Raw genomic sequence first — 18,634 nt, 5'->3', positions numbered from 1 at the left:
TCCTGAGAGGTTAAATAATTATTTGACTATTTTGATGATCTCTTTGCAGTTGTTGGGACTGGTTTCTAGTCTCAGTGCAAGGGCTGCTTTCCTGGCCTCATTGATTTAGGTGTGATATTTTCTAAGTCTGGACTTGTAGGTGTTTCTTGCATTGGTGTTCTGGCTAGCTCACCATTTATTCTCCAGCTGTTTGTAATAATGTTTGGAGTCTCTTAGCTCTTCACTGTACTAGCTGGCTCATGCATTGCTTCTTGATTGTCTGACATCCTTCAGAGGGGCTATGTTGTCCACACAGCCTGTGATCCAGTTGATGGAGGTTCTTATGTCAGTCTGCAGGTCCCCAGTGAGGTCTGGTTGGTTGGCTCTGAGGGTGTTGGTCCAATCTACTACCGCTAGTTGCCTTTGGTGTGAGGAGTTGGTGTGTGTCGATCTAGAAGTGAATGATGGAGTGGGTGGGGTGAGATGGCAGGTTTTAACTTTGTTACAGGCTGTGAACAAGGGGCCGAAGGTGTGTCCTGACTTGTGGATAGGGCCTTGAATGAGCTGGGTGAGTTCAAAGTTGTCCAGGCTTTCAAGTAGGACATTGGATTTGGGATCTATGAGTTCATCAAGATGGAAGGTGAGATCTCCAAGTAGGATGAAGACGTTTGAGCTGATGGTGATGGGGTGATGAAGTTAGTGAGGAGGTTGCTAAACATGGTGCAGGGTTCAGGGGGTCAGTATGTGAGGGTACATTTATGGTGTCTTTGCTGGTGATGTTGTTGCTGGCTTGTAGTTGGGAGTGCATGTGCTCCATGTACATTCTGTTCTCATCGGTGATGAGGTTTATGTGGATGATGGCAAAGCCTCATCATAGTTTGTTGAGCTTGTCTTGGTGGAAGATCTTGCATCCCAATGGTATTGCCCATAGCCATGGTAGGTGTGGATGAGGGGGTGTTGGCCTAGGTTTCGATGAGAAAGAGAATGTCCAGGTAGTGCATGTTGATGATGTCCCAGACCTCGGAGGCTTGGTTGCAAAGAGATCTGATGTTGAGAAGCATGCATGTCACGCAAGGTGAGGTGTGTATTGTGGGTGGAGTAGGAGTGCTGCTGCAGGAGAAGTGGCAGAGAAAGTTCCTACCATTGTGTGAGGTGTGGCATAGAAGCAGATGATATGGTGGCATCCAGTGTTGAGTGCTCAAAGTTGGGAGGATGTGTAGCTGCAGTGTTTGGTTGGACCTGGGTCTGTGGTGCTAGGCGTGGTCTGACGTAGTGGACTTGCCTTTGGTGCACCTTTGGTGTGCCAATGGTGCACGGTGCACAGTAGTGCAGCAGCTGCCATTAAGTAACCCCTGTGGGATAGGACCGTGGGGGGAAGGGCAGGACTAGGGAGGGATGGGATGCAGAAGGCGAGAAAAGACATGCAAGAAAGATGCAGGAGAACAGGTAAGGAGTGGGGGTAAGGAGAGTCCCAAGGGGGAGGATAAAGATTAGGAAGTGACATAGGGAGAACAGCAATAAAGGACAGAGTCAAAGGAGAAATAAGAATGGACAGAAGGGAAAACAGGCAACAAGAGATGGGGGCAGACAGGAAAGGAGTTTGTGAAAGGAAAGATGGACAACAGGCAGCAAATAGTGAGAGAGAAAGTAAAAGGAAAAACAGGCGACAGGCAACAAAGAAGTGAGAGCGAGAGTAAAAGGAAAAATTGGCAAATAGGCAACAAAGAGTGAGAAAGAGAGCGAGCAAGGGGAGGACGATGGAAGTGAGGAGCAACAAGGAATGAGAGCGAGAGAGAGAAGGAGAGCAAGAACGAGGCAGCACCTCGAGACACAAGGCCGGGCCCAAAATGGCCTTATACTGGTTGGAGGACCAGTTCTTGTAAGTGGGAGCTGGGGCCTAGTCATCCTCCAAAACTAAAAACTGTTCCTCTGGGGAACTTAGCCGCAGCAGTTTCAGCAAACGAAAGATCCTGACTTTCCAGCATACCATGGATTCAAATAAAACCAGACAGTACTTTTTTCCCAAAACAAGCCCCAAAAGGAGAAGGTTTAACTTGTAGAAATAAATAAAATCACTGCATTTGATGTGCTGGGACATTTGTTCAAGCTCGGGGTGGGGTTGTCTCACTTCTAGAAATCTATTGCTGTGCTGTTCATGGTAGTTGCAGACAGGCAGAAAAGTTCCCACGCCATTGTGAGGAATGCTTTAAATCGGGCAAGGTTTGCAACGCTTTGGTCTGCTAATGTGATCCTTGCCAAAATACTAAGAAATGATCAGCTTTTTATGAAAGACATCTTTGTAAAAAGACATAAAGATGACCTTCAAAAAACGCATTTATATGTGCCTATCAGATACACTCGGTGCTTCACAAAATCACAAAAAATTGCATCAACTCATTTCACATAATCTTAAGTATTAGCAAAGGGGTTACCACTTCCAGAACATTATTGGCTGAAAAATGATGCATATTGTGGCTTCAGGATAGATTACGTTCTTGGTCTGCTCTAATGAAGGTAGCAAAATTAATCCAGTTTTAATAGACTCCCCATCCTCCCCAACAGCTGCTTGTTATTGTAACTTACAAAGCAATCCTGATCAGTCTTGCCTTTTGCCTGTTCCCAAAAGCAGGACTTAATCATTTGGTGAAGAAGCTGTCTTTAGCTGTGTTGAAAAAATAGATTTTGCTCTCTCTAACCTTGCTGGTAAAGCAACATCAGCTACAGTGTGGGAAAAAGCAGAATATCGTTCCTTTTAATCAGTAACCCTTCTTGTTTTTGACACTACTTTAGATTGCATCTACGGGCCCACTAAAGGTGCTCTAAGTTATATATGTTATGGGACCACTACCGGTGCTCTAAGTTATATATTTATCTACAGCACCCTGAAGCTTTGCTGATATAAAATAAATATCACAAGTAATATGACAACATGAATTTACATGGGGGCACATGATGACATGACATGACGAGAAGACGAGATGATGTGATATGAAGACATGAATTGACATGACCACATGAGATGACACAACATGACAGGACATACCATCCTATGTTAAATAGTTGATCTCATGAAAAGGGGCACTCTAAAATACAGGGACAATGTCAGTATCCTTTGCTCTACTAAACCAGCTGACATTATTGTTGGTCTGAGAAAGTGGATTACTAGTTGAAGTGAATGGTAGCCCTCTTCAAGTATTAAAGGCACTATTTCTTACTAGATTCAGTCAGATCTGTGAAACCTGTCTCAAACCTTGGTAGTTGTAGCACAGAGCAGGCAACCTTAACTTAGGAGGAACATGTAAAGCATTTATCAGCAACAAAAGACTTAACAAGTAAAAGAACATTGGAATGTTGTGAGCTCCGTTGGATAATAGAGTGTACCAGACTTCTAATGGGGGGTAAAAGCCCAGAGCCTCAATGTTCCAAATGTTCTTTGCTCACAGCAACAACTGTGAACAAAGGCCTCATGAAGCCTGTGGGGATTACATTCCCTCTGGTTTCGTAAGGCCTTTGTTTTATTCATTAGAACATTCTGCCCTCTAGTGCTGAAATTTTCTAATAGCCTCATTGCCCTTTGTAGCTGGGCTACACTGCAAGTAAAGCCCAGCTCCCTTGTTAAAGGCCCACACCTTCTGCTGGGCCTTTAACACTGGAGTGGGCCTTTAATGGACAGTATAGACTCTCTATTAAAGGCTATAATAAACACAAGACATTGAAACACCCTGCAATTTATAAAAGAAGGTACATTTGTTAGAACAAATAGACACACAATGACAAAACTCTGATGTAGGGAACCGGAGATATCATCCATCAAATTTTTAGGTAATTATGTGCCAGAAAGCACACACACCAATCACAGGTATCTGCTCACACTTGTCCAGGTCAAAGGCAAAAGTTATGGTCAACTGAGGAGTGTGAGTCAGATGAAGGGACCAGGTTTCCTCAAGGTGGAAAGATTACCTTTGGACTTCATCATTTTTCTGGAGAAAAGTCCTGGTCAAAGAGGTCGTAGGCAGGTTAGGCTGCAGGTTTAATCTGACAAGGGGCTCATTGATAACTGTTGGCTTAAGCACAGTTTCTCGGGGAGACCATTGGCTCTGGCAGGAAGTTCAAGGCTCTTGAATTCAAAGGCGGGATACTTTGAGCTGGCAAAGTATGAAGCTGGGGCCCTGGAAAGTGTTGTCACTGTTGGGGTGCTTCTGGGCGCTGGTCTCGGTGAAGTCCTCTACATTTGGATTTAGTAACTTTTCCAAAAGTCAAGATTCTTTCAGTGGAGCAAACCGGCAAGGTGAGTCCAACCGGCAATTCAAAGGGGACAGCTGTGGCACAGCAGAGGTCCAGCGGTACCATCTGCTTTTTTTGAAGAAATCTTCAGAAAAAGTTTCTAATTGCCCAGACTCGCAATTTTGAAAGGGAAAAGAGTACACTCTAAGACCTGTCAAGGCCTTCAAACCTTTTGGACACCACATGAGGGCTAGGACATAATCTCCCAGAAAGCTACTAGCAGGTTTCAGGGCAAATCAAGTTGGAACTGGTCAGTTTGGCGCAGAAAAGATGTGGGATTCTTGCAGCTTTTGTGTTTTTGGAGGTTAACAGAAATCAAGCCAACTAGCTCTTGGCATTCACTCTTCTGTCTTGGGTACAAGTGGGAGCAGGTCCAGCTCCTAGGCTTTCTCTACACAAGTTTAAGAGCATGTGCAGTCCTTCTTCTGTCTTCCACAAGTCCAGAGGTGTTCTGAAGAGGCTATTGCAGGGTGCCACATTTATCCCCAGTGCCAGCCTGTGGTGGGGGGAAACTCCTCGCCACATCCTAAACAATCAATCAATCAGGAATTTGTAAAGAGCACTACTCACCCGTGAGGGTCTCAAGGTGCTGAGGAGGGGAGGAGGGAACAGATGCGGGGTGCTGCTACTGTTCGAACAGCCAGGTCTTGACAAGTTTCCTTAAGGTAAGGAGGTCTTTGGTCTGGCGCAGGTGGGTGGGAAGAGTGTTCCACGTTTTGGCCGCGAGGTGCGAGAATGATCTACTACCAGTTGTAGTTCTGCGGACGCGTGGGACGGTTGCAAGGGCGAGGTTGGCGGGGCAGAGCTGCCGAGTTGGGTGTCGAAGGAGAGTCGTCTGCTGAGGTATTCTGGTCGGGTGTTGAGCAGTAGTTTGTGAGCATGGGTGAGGAGTTTGAAGGTGATTCTCTTTTTGACTGGGAGCCAGTGCAGGTTTTTCAGGTGGTCTGTGATGTGGCAGTGGCGGGGGATGTCCAGGATGATGAGTGCTGAGGCGTTCTGGATGCGTTGCAGCCACTTCTGGAGATTGCCCGTGGTTCCTGCGTAGAGGGCATTGCCATAGTCCAGCTTGCTGCTTACGAGGGCTTGGGTGACTGTTCTTCCAGTTTCAGTGGGTATCCATTTGTAAATCTTTTGTAGCATGCAGAGGGTGTTGAATCAGGAGGAGGAGATGGCGTTGACTTGCTGGGTCATGGGTAGTGAGGGGTCCAAGATGAATCCAAGGTTGCATGGCTGGTTGGTGGGAGTCGGAGTAGTTCCGAGAGTGGCAGATCACCAGGAGTCATCCCATGCGGAGGGGGTGAAGCCAAAGATGAGGACTTCCATCTTGTCAGAATGAGATAAAAGATCCCAGAGGTGATCCTACCCACTTTTAAAGCACTTCCTGGGTGTTTTACTGAAATATATTCCACGCTGCCCCTCTCTTCCAAAAAACAATATGGCAGAAATGTTCTTCCCTTGTGCAGTGCTCCCTTTGCCCACCCAGAGGTGCAGATAGTGTAATAGGCAAACCCTCCTTTGAGGTCACTCAATCCCATTTCTTGGGGTAGCCCTTCTCCCACTGGGATTGGTGCCTGGTTGGCTAACAAGACAATGAAGGGGTAGGCCGAGGTGTGAGATACATCTGCTTGGGAAAGGGTAGCCACTTTTTGAAGTGCATTAAGTTCCTTGGCAAAGCACAGACAGCCATCTTGTTAAAGAGAAACATCTCCCTGGGTGTTTGTCTACCGTAGGAGATATACACACCTCACCAGAGGAAAACCATTACCAGTCGTGTGACACTTCAAAATAGTAATTTAGGAACTGACTTGACTATTAGATCAGGGTTTAAATTACTATTCGTTTGAATATTTGAATAATTGGTCTAACTATTTCCAAACTGAAGTCATGCGCTATATTTTATTATAATGTAACCCAGTGGTTTTCTATTGAAGACCCAGGCTTGTCACAGTAAAAAAATACTGGATGTTTTTCACTGTCATGACATGTAAAAATTAAGTACACATGTCCTACTTTTTGAGAACCATGCACCCTGCCTTGTAGGCATTTAGGGCCTATATTGGGAGTGAAGGTTTAGGCCTGGCAAAACATTTATGTGGCCAGGTCAAATTCGATGTTTTAAAACTGCACACCTAGGCATCAGGGACTTGCCTGAAGACAAGCTTTGTGTTCTCACTTTAGTGATGGCACAATATGTGCTGCAGTGAATTAGTGACATTTAGCTAACAGGCCCTGCGTGCACAGGGTACCCTATACTAGTACCCTATAGGTAAGTTATATATAACAGGCAGGGATGAGACAATTTTACACATCTTTATGTGTTAATGTGAGTCTCTTCGGGACATAATAGTGCAGTCTGGTACAAAAACTTCAAACAGTGTACATTGTGCAGAGTGTTGCAGAAGGTTATTTGAGAAAGGATTGAGGTTTGATTCCACCACTGTTTTTCAAAAGACAAGTTGGGATCCAGAGGCCAACTGTTAGAAAAGGGGTTTCTAGTTGGCAGTGGTTTCCAATGTTAGAAATGGGGTCTCTAATTGGCAGTGATTTGCACCCTGTCCAAGTGGGGACACTCACTTCTAGTCAGGGTAAGGGAGCTACACAGCTAAGATAACTCCTGTTCACCACCTTGATAGCTTGGCATGAGCAGTCAGGCTTATCTCAGAGGCAATGTGTAACATATTTGTACACACACACAGTAGCACAGTGAAAACACCACAAAAGTACTCCACACCAGTTTAGACAAATAGCTAATATTTATCTGAATAAACCAAAACCAGAATTACATAAATCCAACATTCACAAGCAAAGATACAAAGTTTTAAAGATTAAACCTCAGTAAAGCATTTAGAAACACAGTAGCATCAACTGATTCCATCAAGGCGTCTTGTCGGAGTCGTTCCGAGCAGTCTGACACCACTTGCGAGGGTGTGTGGTCCGGTCATGAAGTTGCATGGACCCCATGCACAGTGCCTTTAAAAACAATAAGGAAGCAAAGACAATGCACAGAGTCTGGGAGATGAGGCATAGCTGGAGCTGGTGTGGCGCTGGTTACTTACTGCCACAGAGGAGGTGAGGCATCGGTTTCTTACCGTGAGGCAGGAGAGGTGAGGCTTTGGTCCCTTAGGGTTTCAGGGGAGGTGATGCAGCGTCAGTGGTGAGTCATCAGTTCCTTACGATCCAGCGGGGGCAATGAATATAGCAGGTCAAGATGTGAGGCTCCTACTTTGCACTGCTGTGACCACATCACAAGGTAACAGGTGCTGCAGCGGAGTCGGTGCCGGGTGTCATGGACGTCGGTGACATGGCACTTGGGACTAATGCTGTGGCAGACCCTCCAAGGCACTGCAGAGGCGTTGGGCCTGTGTCTCAGTCGTTGCACTCAGTGGGGACCACTGCTCTGGTGCAGGCAGCAGCACAGAGTCGGAAAGCAGCACCAGTTCTGAAGTCGCTGTGGAGTTAATGTGCTTGGTTTCTTCTTGGTTACACCAGAACTCACTCCCAAGGGGCCATGAACTGGATTTGGCACCACTTTGCGAGTCAGGACTCTCAGCAACAGAGCCCAGGTGCTGGCAGATGAAGTCTCTGAGACTTCTAACAGGAGGCAAGCTCAATCCAATCCCTTGGAGAACCTTTGGAAGCAGGATGTAGAGAGCAAAGTCCAGTTGTTTCACTCCCAGGACAGAAGCAGCAAGCAGACTACAAGCACAACAAAGGAACAGGCAGAGTGTCAGTCCCTCCACAGCATCCAGCTCTTCTTCCTGGCAAAATGTCTTAAGTTGAGAAGTATTCTAAAATTGTGGTCTCATAGATCCAATACTTATACTCATTTCTGCCTTTAGAGTAGGCAAACTTCAAAGGAAAGTCTTTGTAGGACACAATACCCTGCCTTTCCTGTCCTGGACCCAGACACACTCCAGAGGGTTAGAGACTGCTTTGTGTAAGGACAGGCATAGCCCCATTCAGATGCAAGTGTCAGCTCCTCCTATCACTTTAGCCCAGGAAGACCAATCAGGATATGCAGGGCACACCTCAGCTCCCACAGCCAGGCAGAGGCACAGATAGGTTAAGCAGGAAAATGACCACTTTCTAAAGTGACATTTTCAAACTTACAATTTAAAAACCAGCTTCAAAAAAATATGTTTTTAAATTGGGAGTTTATAGACCCCAAACTCCACATCTATATTTGCTCCCAATGGGAAATTACACTTGAAAGATATTTCAAGGCAATCCCCATGTTATCCTATGGGAGACATGGAGCTTGCAATAGTGGAGACTGAGGCCCAGATTTATACTTTTTGCCACAAAACTGCACAAATGCAGTTTTGTGGCAAAAAGTATAGCACTGGCTTGCGCCATTCCACAGCGCTAGTTGGGTGCCATATTAAAGGAATGGTGCAAGCCGGCGCGAAACTTTTTTTAGACGCTAGCCCGTTGGGGGTGGCGGCAGGGAAGGAGGGGATTGTGCGTCAAAAAATGATGCTAGCCTGGTTAGAGGCAAAAAAAATGCCTCTAACCAGACTTGCGCCATTTCCTGCCACACAACCACCAAAAACATGACTCTGGTCTTAGGAAAGACAGGAGTCATGCCCACCACCCCAATGGCCAGCACACGGGACAAGTGTCCCCTGGGCATGGCCATTGTACCCTGTGCCATAAAGGGGGCCCCATGTTAGGGCCCGGATGGCACTTTAAAAAAAAATTAAAACCATACTTACCAATACTTATCCTACTTACCTGGAATGGGGTCCCCCATCCTCCGGTGTCCCTCTGTTGGGGGTGAGGGTGTTTCAGGGGCTTGGGAAGGGCACCTGTGGACCCATTCCACGGTGTTTAACCATGGAAATGGGTCCACAGATCCCCTACTTCCTGGTCTGACCCAGGTGTTAAATAATAGTGCAAAGCAAGCTTTACACCATTATATAGCCCCTCCTCCCACCCGTGCGTCATTTTAGCATGGGGAGATAAATATGGGGCTGTTGGGATAGCACCATTTTTTAGTCAGGAGCGCCTACCTTGCATCTAATTGACGCAAGGTAGGTGCACGCATCCACAAAATGGTGCACACTCCTATATTTTGACGTTAGACGTGTCTAACATCAAAATATAAACATGGAGTTAGGTTTGCGTCGATTTTGCGTAAAAAAAATTATGCTAATTCGGCAGAAACAGGGTATAAATATGCCCCTGAATTCAGCAGTATTTCATTATCAGGACATGTAAAACACACCAGTACATGTCCTACCTTTTAAATACACTGCACCCTACCCAGGTGTTGGGACTACCTTAGGGGTAAGTTACATGTAGTAAAAGGGAAGATTTGGGACTGACAAGGGGGTGCCTTTGCCAGGTTGAACTGGCAGTAAAAACTGCACACACAGAGACTGCAGTGGCATGTCTGTTTGCAGGGCTACTCCTGAAGGTGGCACAATCAGTGCCGCAGGCTCACTAACAGCATTTGATTTATAGGCCCTGGGCACACATAGTGCATGTTACTAGGGACTAACTAGTAAATCAGATATGCCAATCATGGATAAACCAATCACCAATGCCATTTAGACAGAGAGCACTTGTATTTTAGTACTGGACAGCAGTGGTAAAGTGCACAGAGTCCTAAAGCCAGCAAACATTTTATTCAGTACAGGTTCAAAAACAGGAGGTCAGAAACCGAAAAGGTAGGGAAAATCATGCCAAGCACTGACAGGTCTAACACCAACTATCAGTGACCACCCCAGAACACGACCAATGTACAGTGCTTGGAGATGTTGTGGCAGACTGCACCATTGTGTCCTGAAGAGACCTACGTAAATTGCATATTGGGTAGAAATATTGACATTTCTAATAGAAATTGTTTTACATTCAAGCATCTGAAGGTTCTATTTTTAATTGTATATGATACATTGCACCTATTTTGAGACTAAATAGAGCAGTTTGGTTACAATGTGGAGACAGGGTTCTATATTAATTGTGTAACAAATAGTCCCAAAGAACCGTCTACTTAGTTCTCCAGCATTACTGTCCTCGGTGACATTATCTACTCTTTGGGTTCTCAAGCAATCTAGACACATAGGACATTCAGATATTTTCCTTCTGTGTAATCACACACCACCTTCAACTTACAACCTCTTTCTCACAGCCTTAACTCCGGATAGCAATGTACGACCTATTGCTCAAAATAAGCCATTCAAAAGACTGATCCAACTGATTGTCTGGGCCATGACAAACATCTGCAGTGATGACACGCTCAAAAGTCGCCAGCTGCCAGGAGCATGAGATAGCAAATGGGTGCTATTGCATCTGGCAGCAACATGTATGACCCCATTTGTGGAAATGAACCGGCAAAACATACATTTTTGACTGTGGCGATAATACTCCTTGTCCTTTTGCTCAACCTGAGCCGTACAGATCTCTGCAAACACTAGTGACTTTGCCACTAACGTCTGGTTAGCTTTTTGGACACTCTTTCAGCCATTCATAAGGCACTTTTTGCATTTAATTTAACGATCCTCAGTGGGTATCCGAAAGCTAGGGGATGGCTCTAGGACAGGTGCGTGATTTACATTGGTGCAGCAGGTGAAGTCGCGCCAGGGCCCAAAGGTCTGAGGGACCGGTTGAACCCTGATTATTTCTGTATTTTATAACTCAAACAGCAGCTGGTGGGCACTGGCATACTGCCCACCCCACTGTTCTTGGAATATCTTTATATGGTTCATTTCGACGGTTTAGGATTTCTAACCTTACACTATAAATGAAGGAAGACGTGGGACAAATATTATTTACACCAAAGAGAAGGGAGATACCACTTACAGCGAAATACTGGGCAGAAATCTGGGTGCTGTCAGGACCACACAGTTCCACGCTGGAATGCATTAACTTTCAGATGGTTTAACGGGGACTGAAATGTCAATGAACAATTCACTTTGCGGTCATATTTATTATCATATCTTTTACACGACAATAACTTGGCTTATAAAACTATATCACGCTCTGGTAATGTTCAGTCGTCTGAGACAGAGAGCAATGCTTCTTGCATACAATTCCTTTAATAATTTCAATTCAAATTTCGTGGAGTATTTTTGTTGACTGAGTTATGATGTGCTAAATTATGTAGGGGCGAATGGGACTCAACAAATCATTTAGTGAGGAACTTAAATTCGACATCGAAAATGTCATAGCACAGCTGCGCAGGTAGAGCCAGATCACTCATCTTGCTATAGGTTGCAGGGTAATAAACCCACTAAGTGGATCATACCGTCTGTTTCCATGATACATTTACTATATTGACTGTAAAGGTCATCAGCGATTCAAGGGGAAACTGGCTGGATAATTTGATTAGTAGATCATGAAAATTACTGGAAGCATTTTATGGGCTAGTACGTTTTTAGAGAAGTGACTGGCAAAAACATTGTATCTGACTGATTAATTTTAATCTTTTTAGGTTTCCCGTTAGTGCCAGCGTCAATCCATGCAGTTGCAAGAACTAAATATTTTGATGACAAGTAAGTGCTCCTCTTGCCATACTCTGCAGTATGAATGTCACCATGTTTTTCTTGACAAAGTAAGTTTATCACCCCCTTTATGTTGTGTTCTTCTTTCAGTTGTTGGATGAGCGTAGAGACACACTTGCTCTACGTAGTGCATGGTCCCATTATGGCAGCCTTATTGGTAAGCATACATGTTTGTTTTTTTCTGTGAAATGTGTGGATAGGCTACTACAGATGTAAGACATTCGGAGAAATGTGGTAAAGAGAAATTAATCGTTTTTGAGGTGTCCTATCTGTTCTATTCCACTTTCCCCTTCTTGTTTAGAGGTTGGGCATGATATTTTACCAATGCTTGGACTTCTGCCAGATCTGCTGTTGGCAAAACCACTGTATCTACCTGCATGAATGGAGAGGGAAGGTTTGCCCAATGAGCCACTCTTTGCAGTGCCCTTCCTACCACTGTGCATTCTGTTATCCCTGGAGAAACAAGGCCACAGTACTGTCCCCTCAAGTGCTGAGAGAAAGGTCCCTCTTCACGGGCCCCTATATATTTTTTGTTTTTCAAAGATGGACACGCATTTCAGCCAAACACGAGTGAGGTGGTGCGAGTGATTATCATTTTTAATGCTGAAGTGGCTCCTGTCAAGGAGCTGCATCAAAGGAACATTTTTATTCCAGCCGAGCAGAAAACATCAATGGAGGTGTGAAGGCACTTGATGGTAGACCCACCAAACTTAAAATGACTCCCTCAATGTCTTATCCAATTGTAGAGTGAAAATCTATTCAGTTGTCCATTGATATTTCATCAATTAAAACTGCCACAGAGACAATAGTTACATATATCCCATACAATTGTAAGGGATCCACAGGTGTAACAGAGGACAGGCCTCTGTATTGGAGATGATAGATTCAATATAGGGGCAGAAACCGTGGGGTATAGGCTAATATGCTCTGGGATAAAACAATCAGATAAAGCCGAAGAGACAAAATACATTCGTTGGCCAGATTAAGGAGAAATGCTAAACTAAAACACAGAAAGAATTCAGCTGCAGATACCTATAACTGCAACAACGAGCAGGTTTTGCAGAGTCAAAAATTATGTTAAGTACTGCCAACATAAATTCAGAATGCAGAGTATATCACAATACACACACTAGTCCAAAACGGATCTTAGTCCGGACGTTCCTCATTATTAGTTCCAAACCACGGTCAAAAATAAAGAAACAGAAACCACATATAGGCATATCAAGACACTGGTATTTTGGATGGATACATTGATTCATCATGAGAAGATGGTTGCAAGTTTTTTTGTGCGTACATCTGTGTATGAGTGGATAGACATGCAGGCACAGTTACATCGCAGGGAGGATGCAAATGTAGATAGAAAAATCAATGCTGCACGACGGTGGGATGATGTATGGCGGGTGAAGGTAGAAGATCAAGTCATGGGTATTGGTGGATGGTGTTTATGTGTAGCTACATGTATTTGATCGGGTAGATGGATGACTAAAGGGAAGAATCACCAGATGATTTTGTGTGCTGATAAGTGCAAGTAGTTGGTTGGATGGACAGTGAGTACATGGGGGTGGGGTGACCGGGTAGATGGATGCCTGGAAAGAAGAATCACTAGATGACCAACTGTGCTGATTAGGGCAAGTAGGTAGTTGGGTGGACAATCAGTACATGAATGAGGGGAGAAAGTTGCATGGGCAGCAAATGAATGCATAAGGTGATTGTGGATCCAAGTATATGGCAGAAGGAAGACATTCTCAGTTACAGTTGCAACCTCACTCTATATGATTTAGGGAGTATTTGGGACAAGTGAATTTCTTGAGAGACAAGTACATTTCAGTGGCATTTGGCTCTACAATAATCATATTTTTTAAAAACGACAACCCTGAAATTAATCATCTGATAAACCGCCTCGGTGCTCTGCTGACAGCTAACAAAGCAAAAGACAAGAACAACATAAATCATCCTTTTGGCAAGGGACAACAGAGGACAGTTCAAGATAAAAGAATCAAGCATCACATACCAAGATGGACTGTATTAACAGAACAAAACTGTTTTGTCGATACCTGAAATCTGAAAAGCTTCAAACAAATGAAGATCGCTTCCACTGTTCTGATGAAGGGCTGTGAAGCCAGTTATTAGAAGTCCATATTTTGTGTGCAAGCTGTTGCTCTGCATGGTGAAGCACACATCAAATGTGTGCTATTGGTGCTAAATGGGAACACTGCATCAATGTCAACGTTTCCAAACCTGAAAGAGGGAAATTTTGAAAAAAATCAGGAGACTCCATTTTCCCCATTGACATACATTGAAGCAAAGCAATTTTCGATGGGAGACAGCTAAATAAAGGGATTTTTGGCTTTAGAAATCAGAAGTCTTCCGTCTGACTCGGGTCTGTTGGCAGGTATACTATTGGTCGAGGACAGAGGCAAATGCAGGAAGGAGCAGAATGGGCTTGGTATAGAAAAAGAGAGAGGTAAGATTGAATGGAATCCTTCTTTTTAGTGGGCTTTGTGGTATGATTGCTCTGTAGGTAATGGAAAAATCAGTTAAAAGAACGTTTCTCTTTTTGTACAGCTTTTCACTGCAGACACCTCACACTTGCACTGTCTTTTGCTGCAGCTACTCTGGGGGCAGATTTCCTCTGCATCAGCGAGGTTCTTGTGAGGGTACTTCTGTGTCTGACAGTGTTGCAAGTCTGCAACTTTAAGAAGAAAACTGAAACCACTGTAATTTCTACATTATGTTTAGTGTTTTTGAGCTTCTTTTCAAAATAGGTTGACCTTGTTTCGAATTTCTGTAGTTTCCGACTCTTTTGGTAGAGGTGCACTTTGCGCACAAACAAAATCTTTCCGCTTAGCCAAACTGAAAAATAGCTGAAGCTGATATTATGGGACTCCAACTGCTTTCAGTACCTAGGCATAAAAGTTTATCACAAACCTACCGACTTGTTAGAGGGGAACGTAAGGAGAGCAATTGGGGGCTTAAGAAGGTTTGTGGGGTTCTGGAGTACGCAGCCTCTGTCTGTGGCAGGCAGGGTCTCACTGAGCAAAATGGTGGCTCTCCCACAGTTGCTCTACTAATTTGGGCTACTCCCGGTGTGGATTGCCTGCACTGTAATTAGAGAATTGGACTCCCTTATGATATCATTTGTCTGGTGCATGGGCCATAGACGAGTGGCTTTAACAAACCTAAAATGTCCCAAACGAACCGGAGGACTGGGGCAGTACTAGATTTTGAAAATTACTATTTAGTAGCACAACTGCAAAGGTTGGCACAGTGGGTAGTGGGGAGATTGACCCTGGAACGAGGTTTGAGGGCTAAAGTCCTGTCACCCGTAGGCTAATCATCATGATGTTACGACTCTGGCGACTGAGTGAGTGGAATTCAGCAGCTTCGGGTTGTCCAGCTCTGCTGGATAAGATGCCTGCAGAAAACGCATACAAACACCCCATATTCACCGGATATCCCAATGTGGCACCTAGCAGAGTTGTCACATGTGGGAGATTGGAGAGGACTAGAGACGGGTGGAGGTGGGAGCGACATGGCTAGGGTATCTATATAGGGGATGGGTTCTTCTTCCATTCAAGGAATTCAGACCTGAATATGGTCTCCTTGATGGACACTTTTTACTTCACAGGGCAGTGACATCCGAGATAAGAAAGTACTGGCAGATGGGGCTCACTGAAGCACAGCATCACAAAATGTGTCAGTATGTGGTCACTTTCACGGTGCCTTTGAAAGCAGCCACATGTTTAAATAAATCGATTGGGAAGGCTTCACTTATGCCTTTGAATAACCTTCCATCCTAATGGGAGGCAGATTTAGGCACCCTCTACCTGACATGGACTGGGATGCGATACTAAAAAGAGCACCCAAGGTCTCAATGAATGTTTTCACCAGATTAATGCACTTCTACACGATTCACAGAGTTTACCTTACACCGGGACAGCTCAATCGATATTTTCATATGACTAATGCTAAATGACCTACATGCGGGGAGGAGGAAGCCGAACTGCTGCAAATGTTTTGAGCATGCCCCAACTCACATCATACTGGGAGTATATTACAGACACTCTTGCTGAGGTAATTGAACAGGAAATCCCATGCACCCTGCATCATTGCATACTGAGCGAATATTCTCACACTGCCAAAAATTAAGCAACAAGCAGATTCCAAGATCTACCCTTTCTGACTGCGAAACAGGAAATAACTTGCAATTGAAAGACTCCAACAGGGCCTAGGATAAGGGTGTGAAAGAAAGTGGTAAGATTGGTAGACTACGAGGGAGAGATACTGCTACATGAAACCCAGAGAAGTAGAGAGTCTATGGAACTGGCCAGAGCATGTGAAATCTTATTGGCCAGCGTAACACACCAGGATCCCTCTCCACCTGTAATACCACAGTGAACCCCGAGATGGAGCTTGTTCTCCCTAGATTGAAGATTATTGATCCTTCAAGCATTGTAATCTACTTGACCACTACATACTGTCATACACTACATGAGTAACAGGTCTACTTACAAATGCCTCAGAACTATGTCAATGACTGACCACCTCAGACTATGATTACATGGAAACCAGGTTGTTTGGAAACACTATGGGAGGGATATGGTGATGGACATCCAGGTATTGTGTTATTGTCTCCGCAGTGGAGATACTGTGTAAAATGGAATATTTACTTCATTTGAAACCTTTGTTGACGAACACTGCTTGTTTGTTGTATGCAAAATGCCAATAACATTTGTTTAGAAAAAAATAGCTGCAGCTGGCTGACCTTTTGCCCCCTTTCTGTATGCTGTGATGGGTGGAAGCAAACTGAGAATGTCACTGTAAAAGACCAATGGATGAAGAAGACTGACTGAAAGACCCAGTCTGCATGTATATATAATAATAATATACATGGCAACATTTAAAAAATGAAAGAGAGATTTTGAACAAAATCGGGGGCTTCAATTTCCCAGCTGAAGCACATTGAAGCAAAGTAAATTTTAGGTTGGATGCAGCATAAATAAAGCAATTGGTGACTTTAAAAATCATGAGTCTCCCACCTGAATCGGGCTGTTGTCATGCATAACACATGTATGCATTTTGTAAGTATTTTTGGGGAAAACAAAATCTCTTGGTCAGTGCCACATTCAATTAACACATTCAGAGCACAGGTGAAGATTGAGTAAGCTAGAAAGTAAAGTCTATTTTTCTCATTTCATCTCATTGGCAAAGCCATGAAGCTACTTGTGGCTAACATGTGGTTTGTAGTGGTAGTGGAAGGTAATGGGCTCGGCGTACATCAGATCTGTTTATCCAGAATAGAAAGGAAAGATCAAAGCTTCATCTCAATGAAATATAGGTAGGCTCAGTTCAATGCAATTTAGAGTGAATAAAAAGGTCAGGTCCATTAAACTGTCTTTAGAGAAGTTAATCGAAGAAATAGTGGTGAGTAGACCAGGGGAGAAGTTTTAATTACTCTGGAGTAATCTGAATAATTTCAGTAATTATGCATTACTCTTGGGATGGGAAATTAGAAAAATTGCACAAGTACCCCAGCTTGTGTAATTATGAGTAATGAAGGAAAAACTCGTACAGCAGGAGCACAGGAACAATGAATTAAGGGACAGATTAATGAGCCCCTAATGCGTCCTTACGCCACATTAGCGTAATTTATTTTTACTCTAATGTGGCCCAATGAGGCCGAAATCGCTGTGCCAGATTTACAAAGTGGCACAATGGATGCATTGCATCACTTTGTAACCCCATTAGGGAGGCCGAAGAAATGGCAAGATTTCTTTGCATCATTTTTTTGGCACTTTTAACACCTGCACAGAGCAAAAGAATTGATGGATTGAACCCAGATCTGTAACTGGGGTGAATATTTGATTGGTTTGGCATTCTGTCCATCATTTGTGCTTGTTTTCTTTAGTCGCCCTAAGTGCGCCGGTATGTCCAGACGTGGGTCCCAAGCTCACTATCGCACTGGATTCAAGCTAGCCTGGCTGATGAAGGGTGATACCCTGAAATCAGTCCCAGGATGCTTGTTTCCAGTCCAGGGAGGACCTGGCCTGGCAGTTCGGGCTGGACTGTTCCAAGAATGATTTGCATATGGCTGGGTTCAAACTGGGGTGGCATGGTGAGTAAAATAATTGATGGATTAAACCCAGATCCGTGACTGGGGGTGAATGTTTGATTGGTTTCGTATTCCATCCATCGTTTGTGTTTGTTTGCCAGGCACACCATTGTTTATAATGGGCCTTGCAGGATTAGCATCAAAATGTTTACGCTAATCCTGCAAAGCTCTGAACTAGCTTCAAAAATTGTTACGTTAGTTCCCTAACTACCACCATGGTGCGCCATATCTTAGATATGGTGCACACATGATGGCATCAGGTGAGCACTAAGGGGCACAAAGAAAGTGGCTCTGCTCTGTGTACAGCACCACTTTCGTTAAATCAACGCCTAAGAGAGAGCACACATCTGCTGATGACTGCTGTTCATTTTCCATAGCATTTAGTGCTATTTTCTTAGCACAAAATTCATCTTGTGGCCCATTTTGAACATAAGGGTGTATTTTGCATTAAGAAAATAGTTCATGTATTATGAAATGTATCACTGGTGTTCATGGGTATTTTACTAATAGGAGAAAATGGAGATGGAAGTTTAAGTGTACTCAAACTCCTCTATTGGTGGAAAAGGAAGGAATCAGGGAAACATAGCTGGAGATTAAGCCATTTTTTAAAGTGAACTTTGAAGAGGTAGGTCTTGATGCATAAGAACATGTTAGTATTAGCTCTGGGATTTTCCAGTCTATGGTCTTGGTGCGAGGTTAGAGAAAGTCTGACTGAGTGTTTTAATGTTTCTGTTTTGGGGATTTCCAGAGTTTA

At 44.0% G+C, this 18,634-nt stretch overlaps 1 protein-coding gene across 2 annotated transcripts in view; it reads left to right on the top strand.

Moving 5' to 3' along the window:
- Window positions 1-18,634, top strand: part of CALCR (calcitonin receptor) — a 2,320,029-nt gene that overhangs the window by 1,630,471 nt on the left and 670,924 nt on the right. For both annotated transcript variants that reach the window (XM_069211663.1, XM_069211664.1), the window contains 2 exons: window positions 11,699-11,759; window positions 11,859-11,925. In XM_069211663.1, the coding sequence (XP_069067764.1) occupies window positions 11,699-11,759; window positions 11,859-11,925 (128 nt within the window). The remainder of the gene's footprint in view (window positions 1-11,698; window positions 11,760-11,858; window positions 11,926-18,634) is intronic.

Source organism: Pleurodeles waltl, chromosome 10 (genome assembly GCF_031143425.1).
Source record: "Pleurodeles waltl isolate 20211129_DDA chromosome 10, aPleWal1.hap1.20221129, whole genome shotgun sequence".
NCBI lineage: Eukaryota > Metazoa > Chordata > Amphibia > Caudata > Salamandridae > Pleurodeles > Pleurodeles waltl.
The sequence above is the reverse complement of the archived record's forward strand: the minus strand, read 5'-3'. Positions and strand labels throughout refer to the sequence as shown.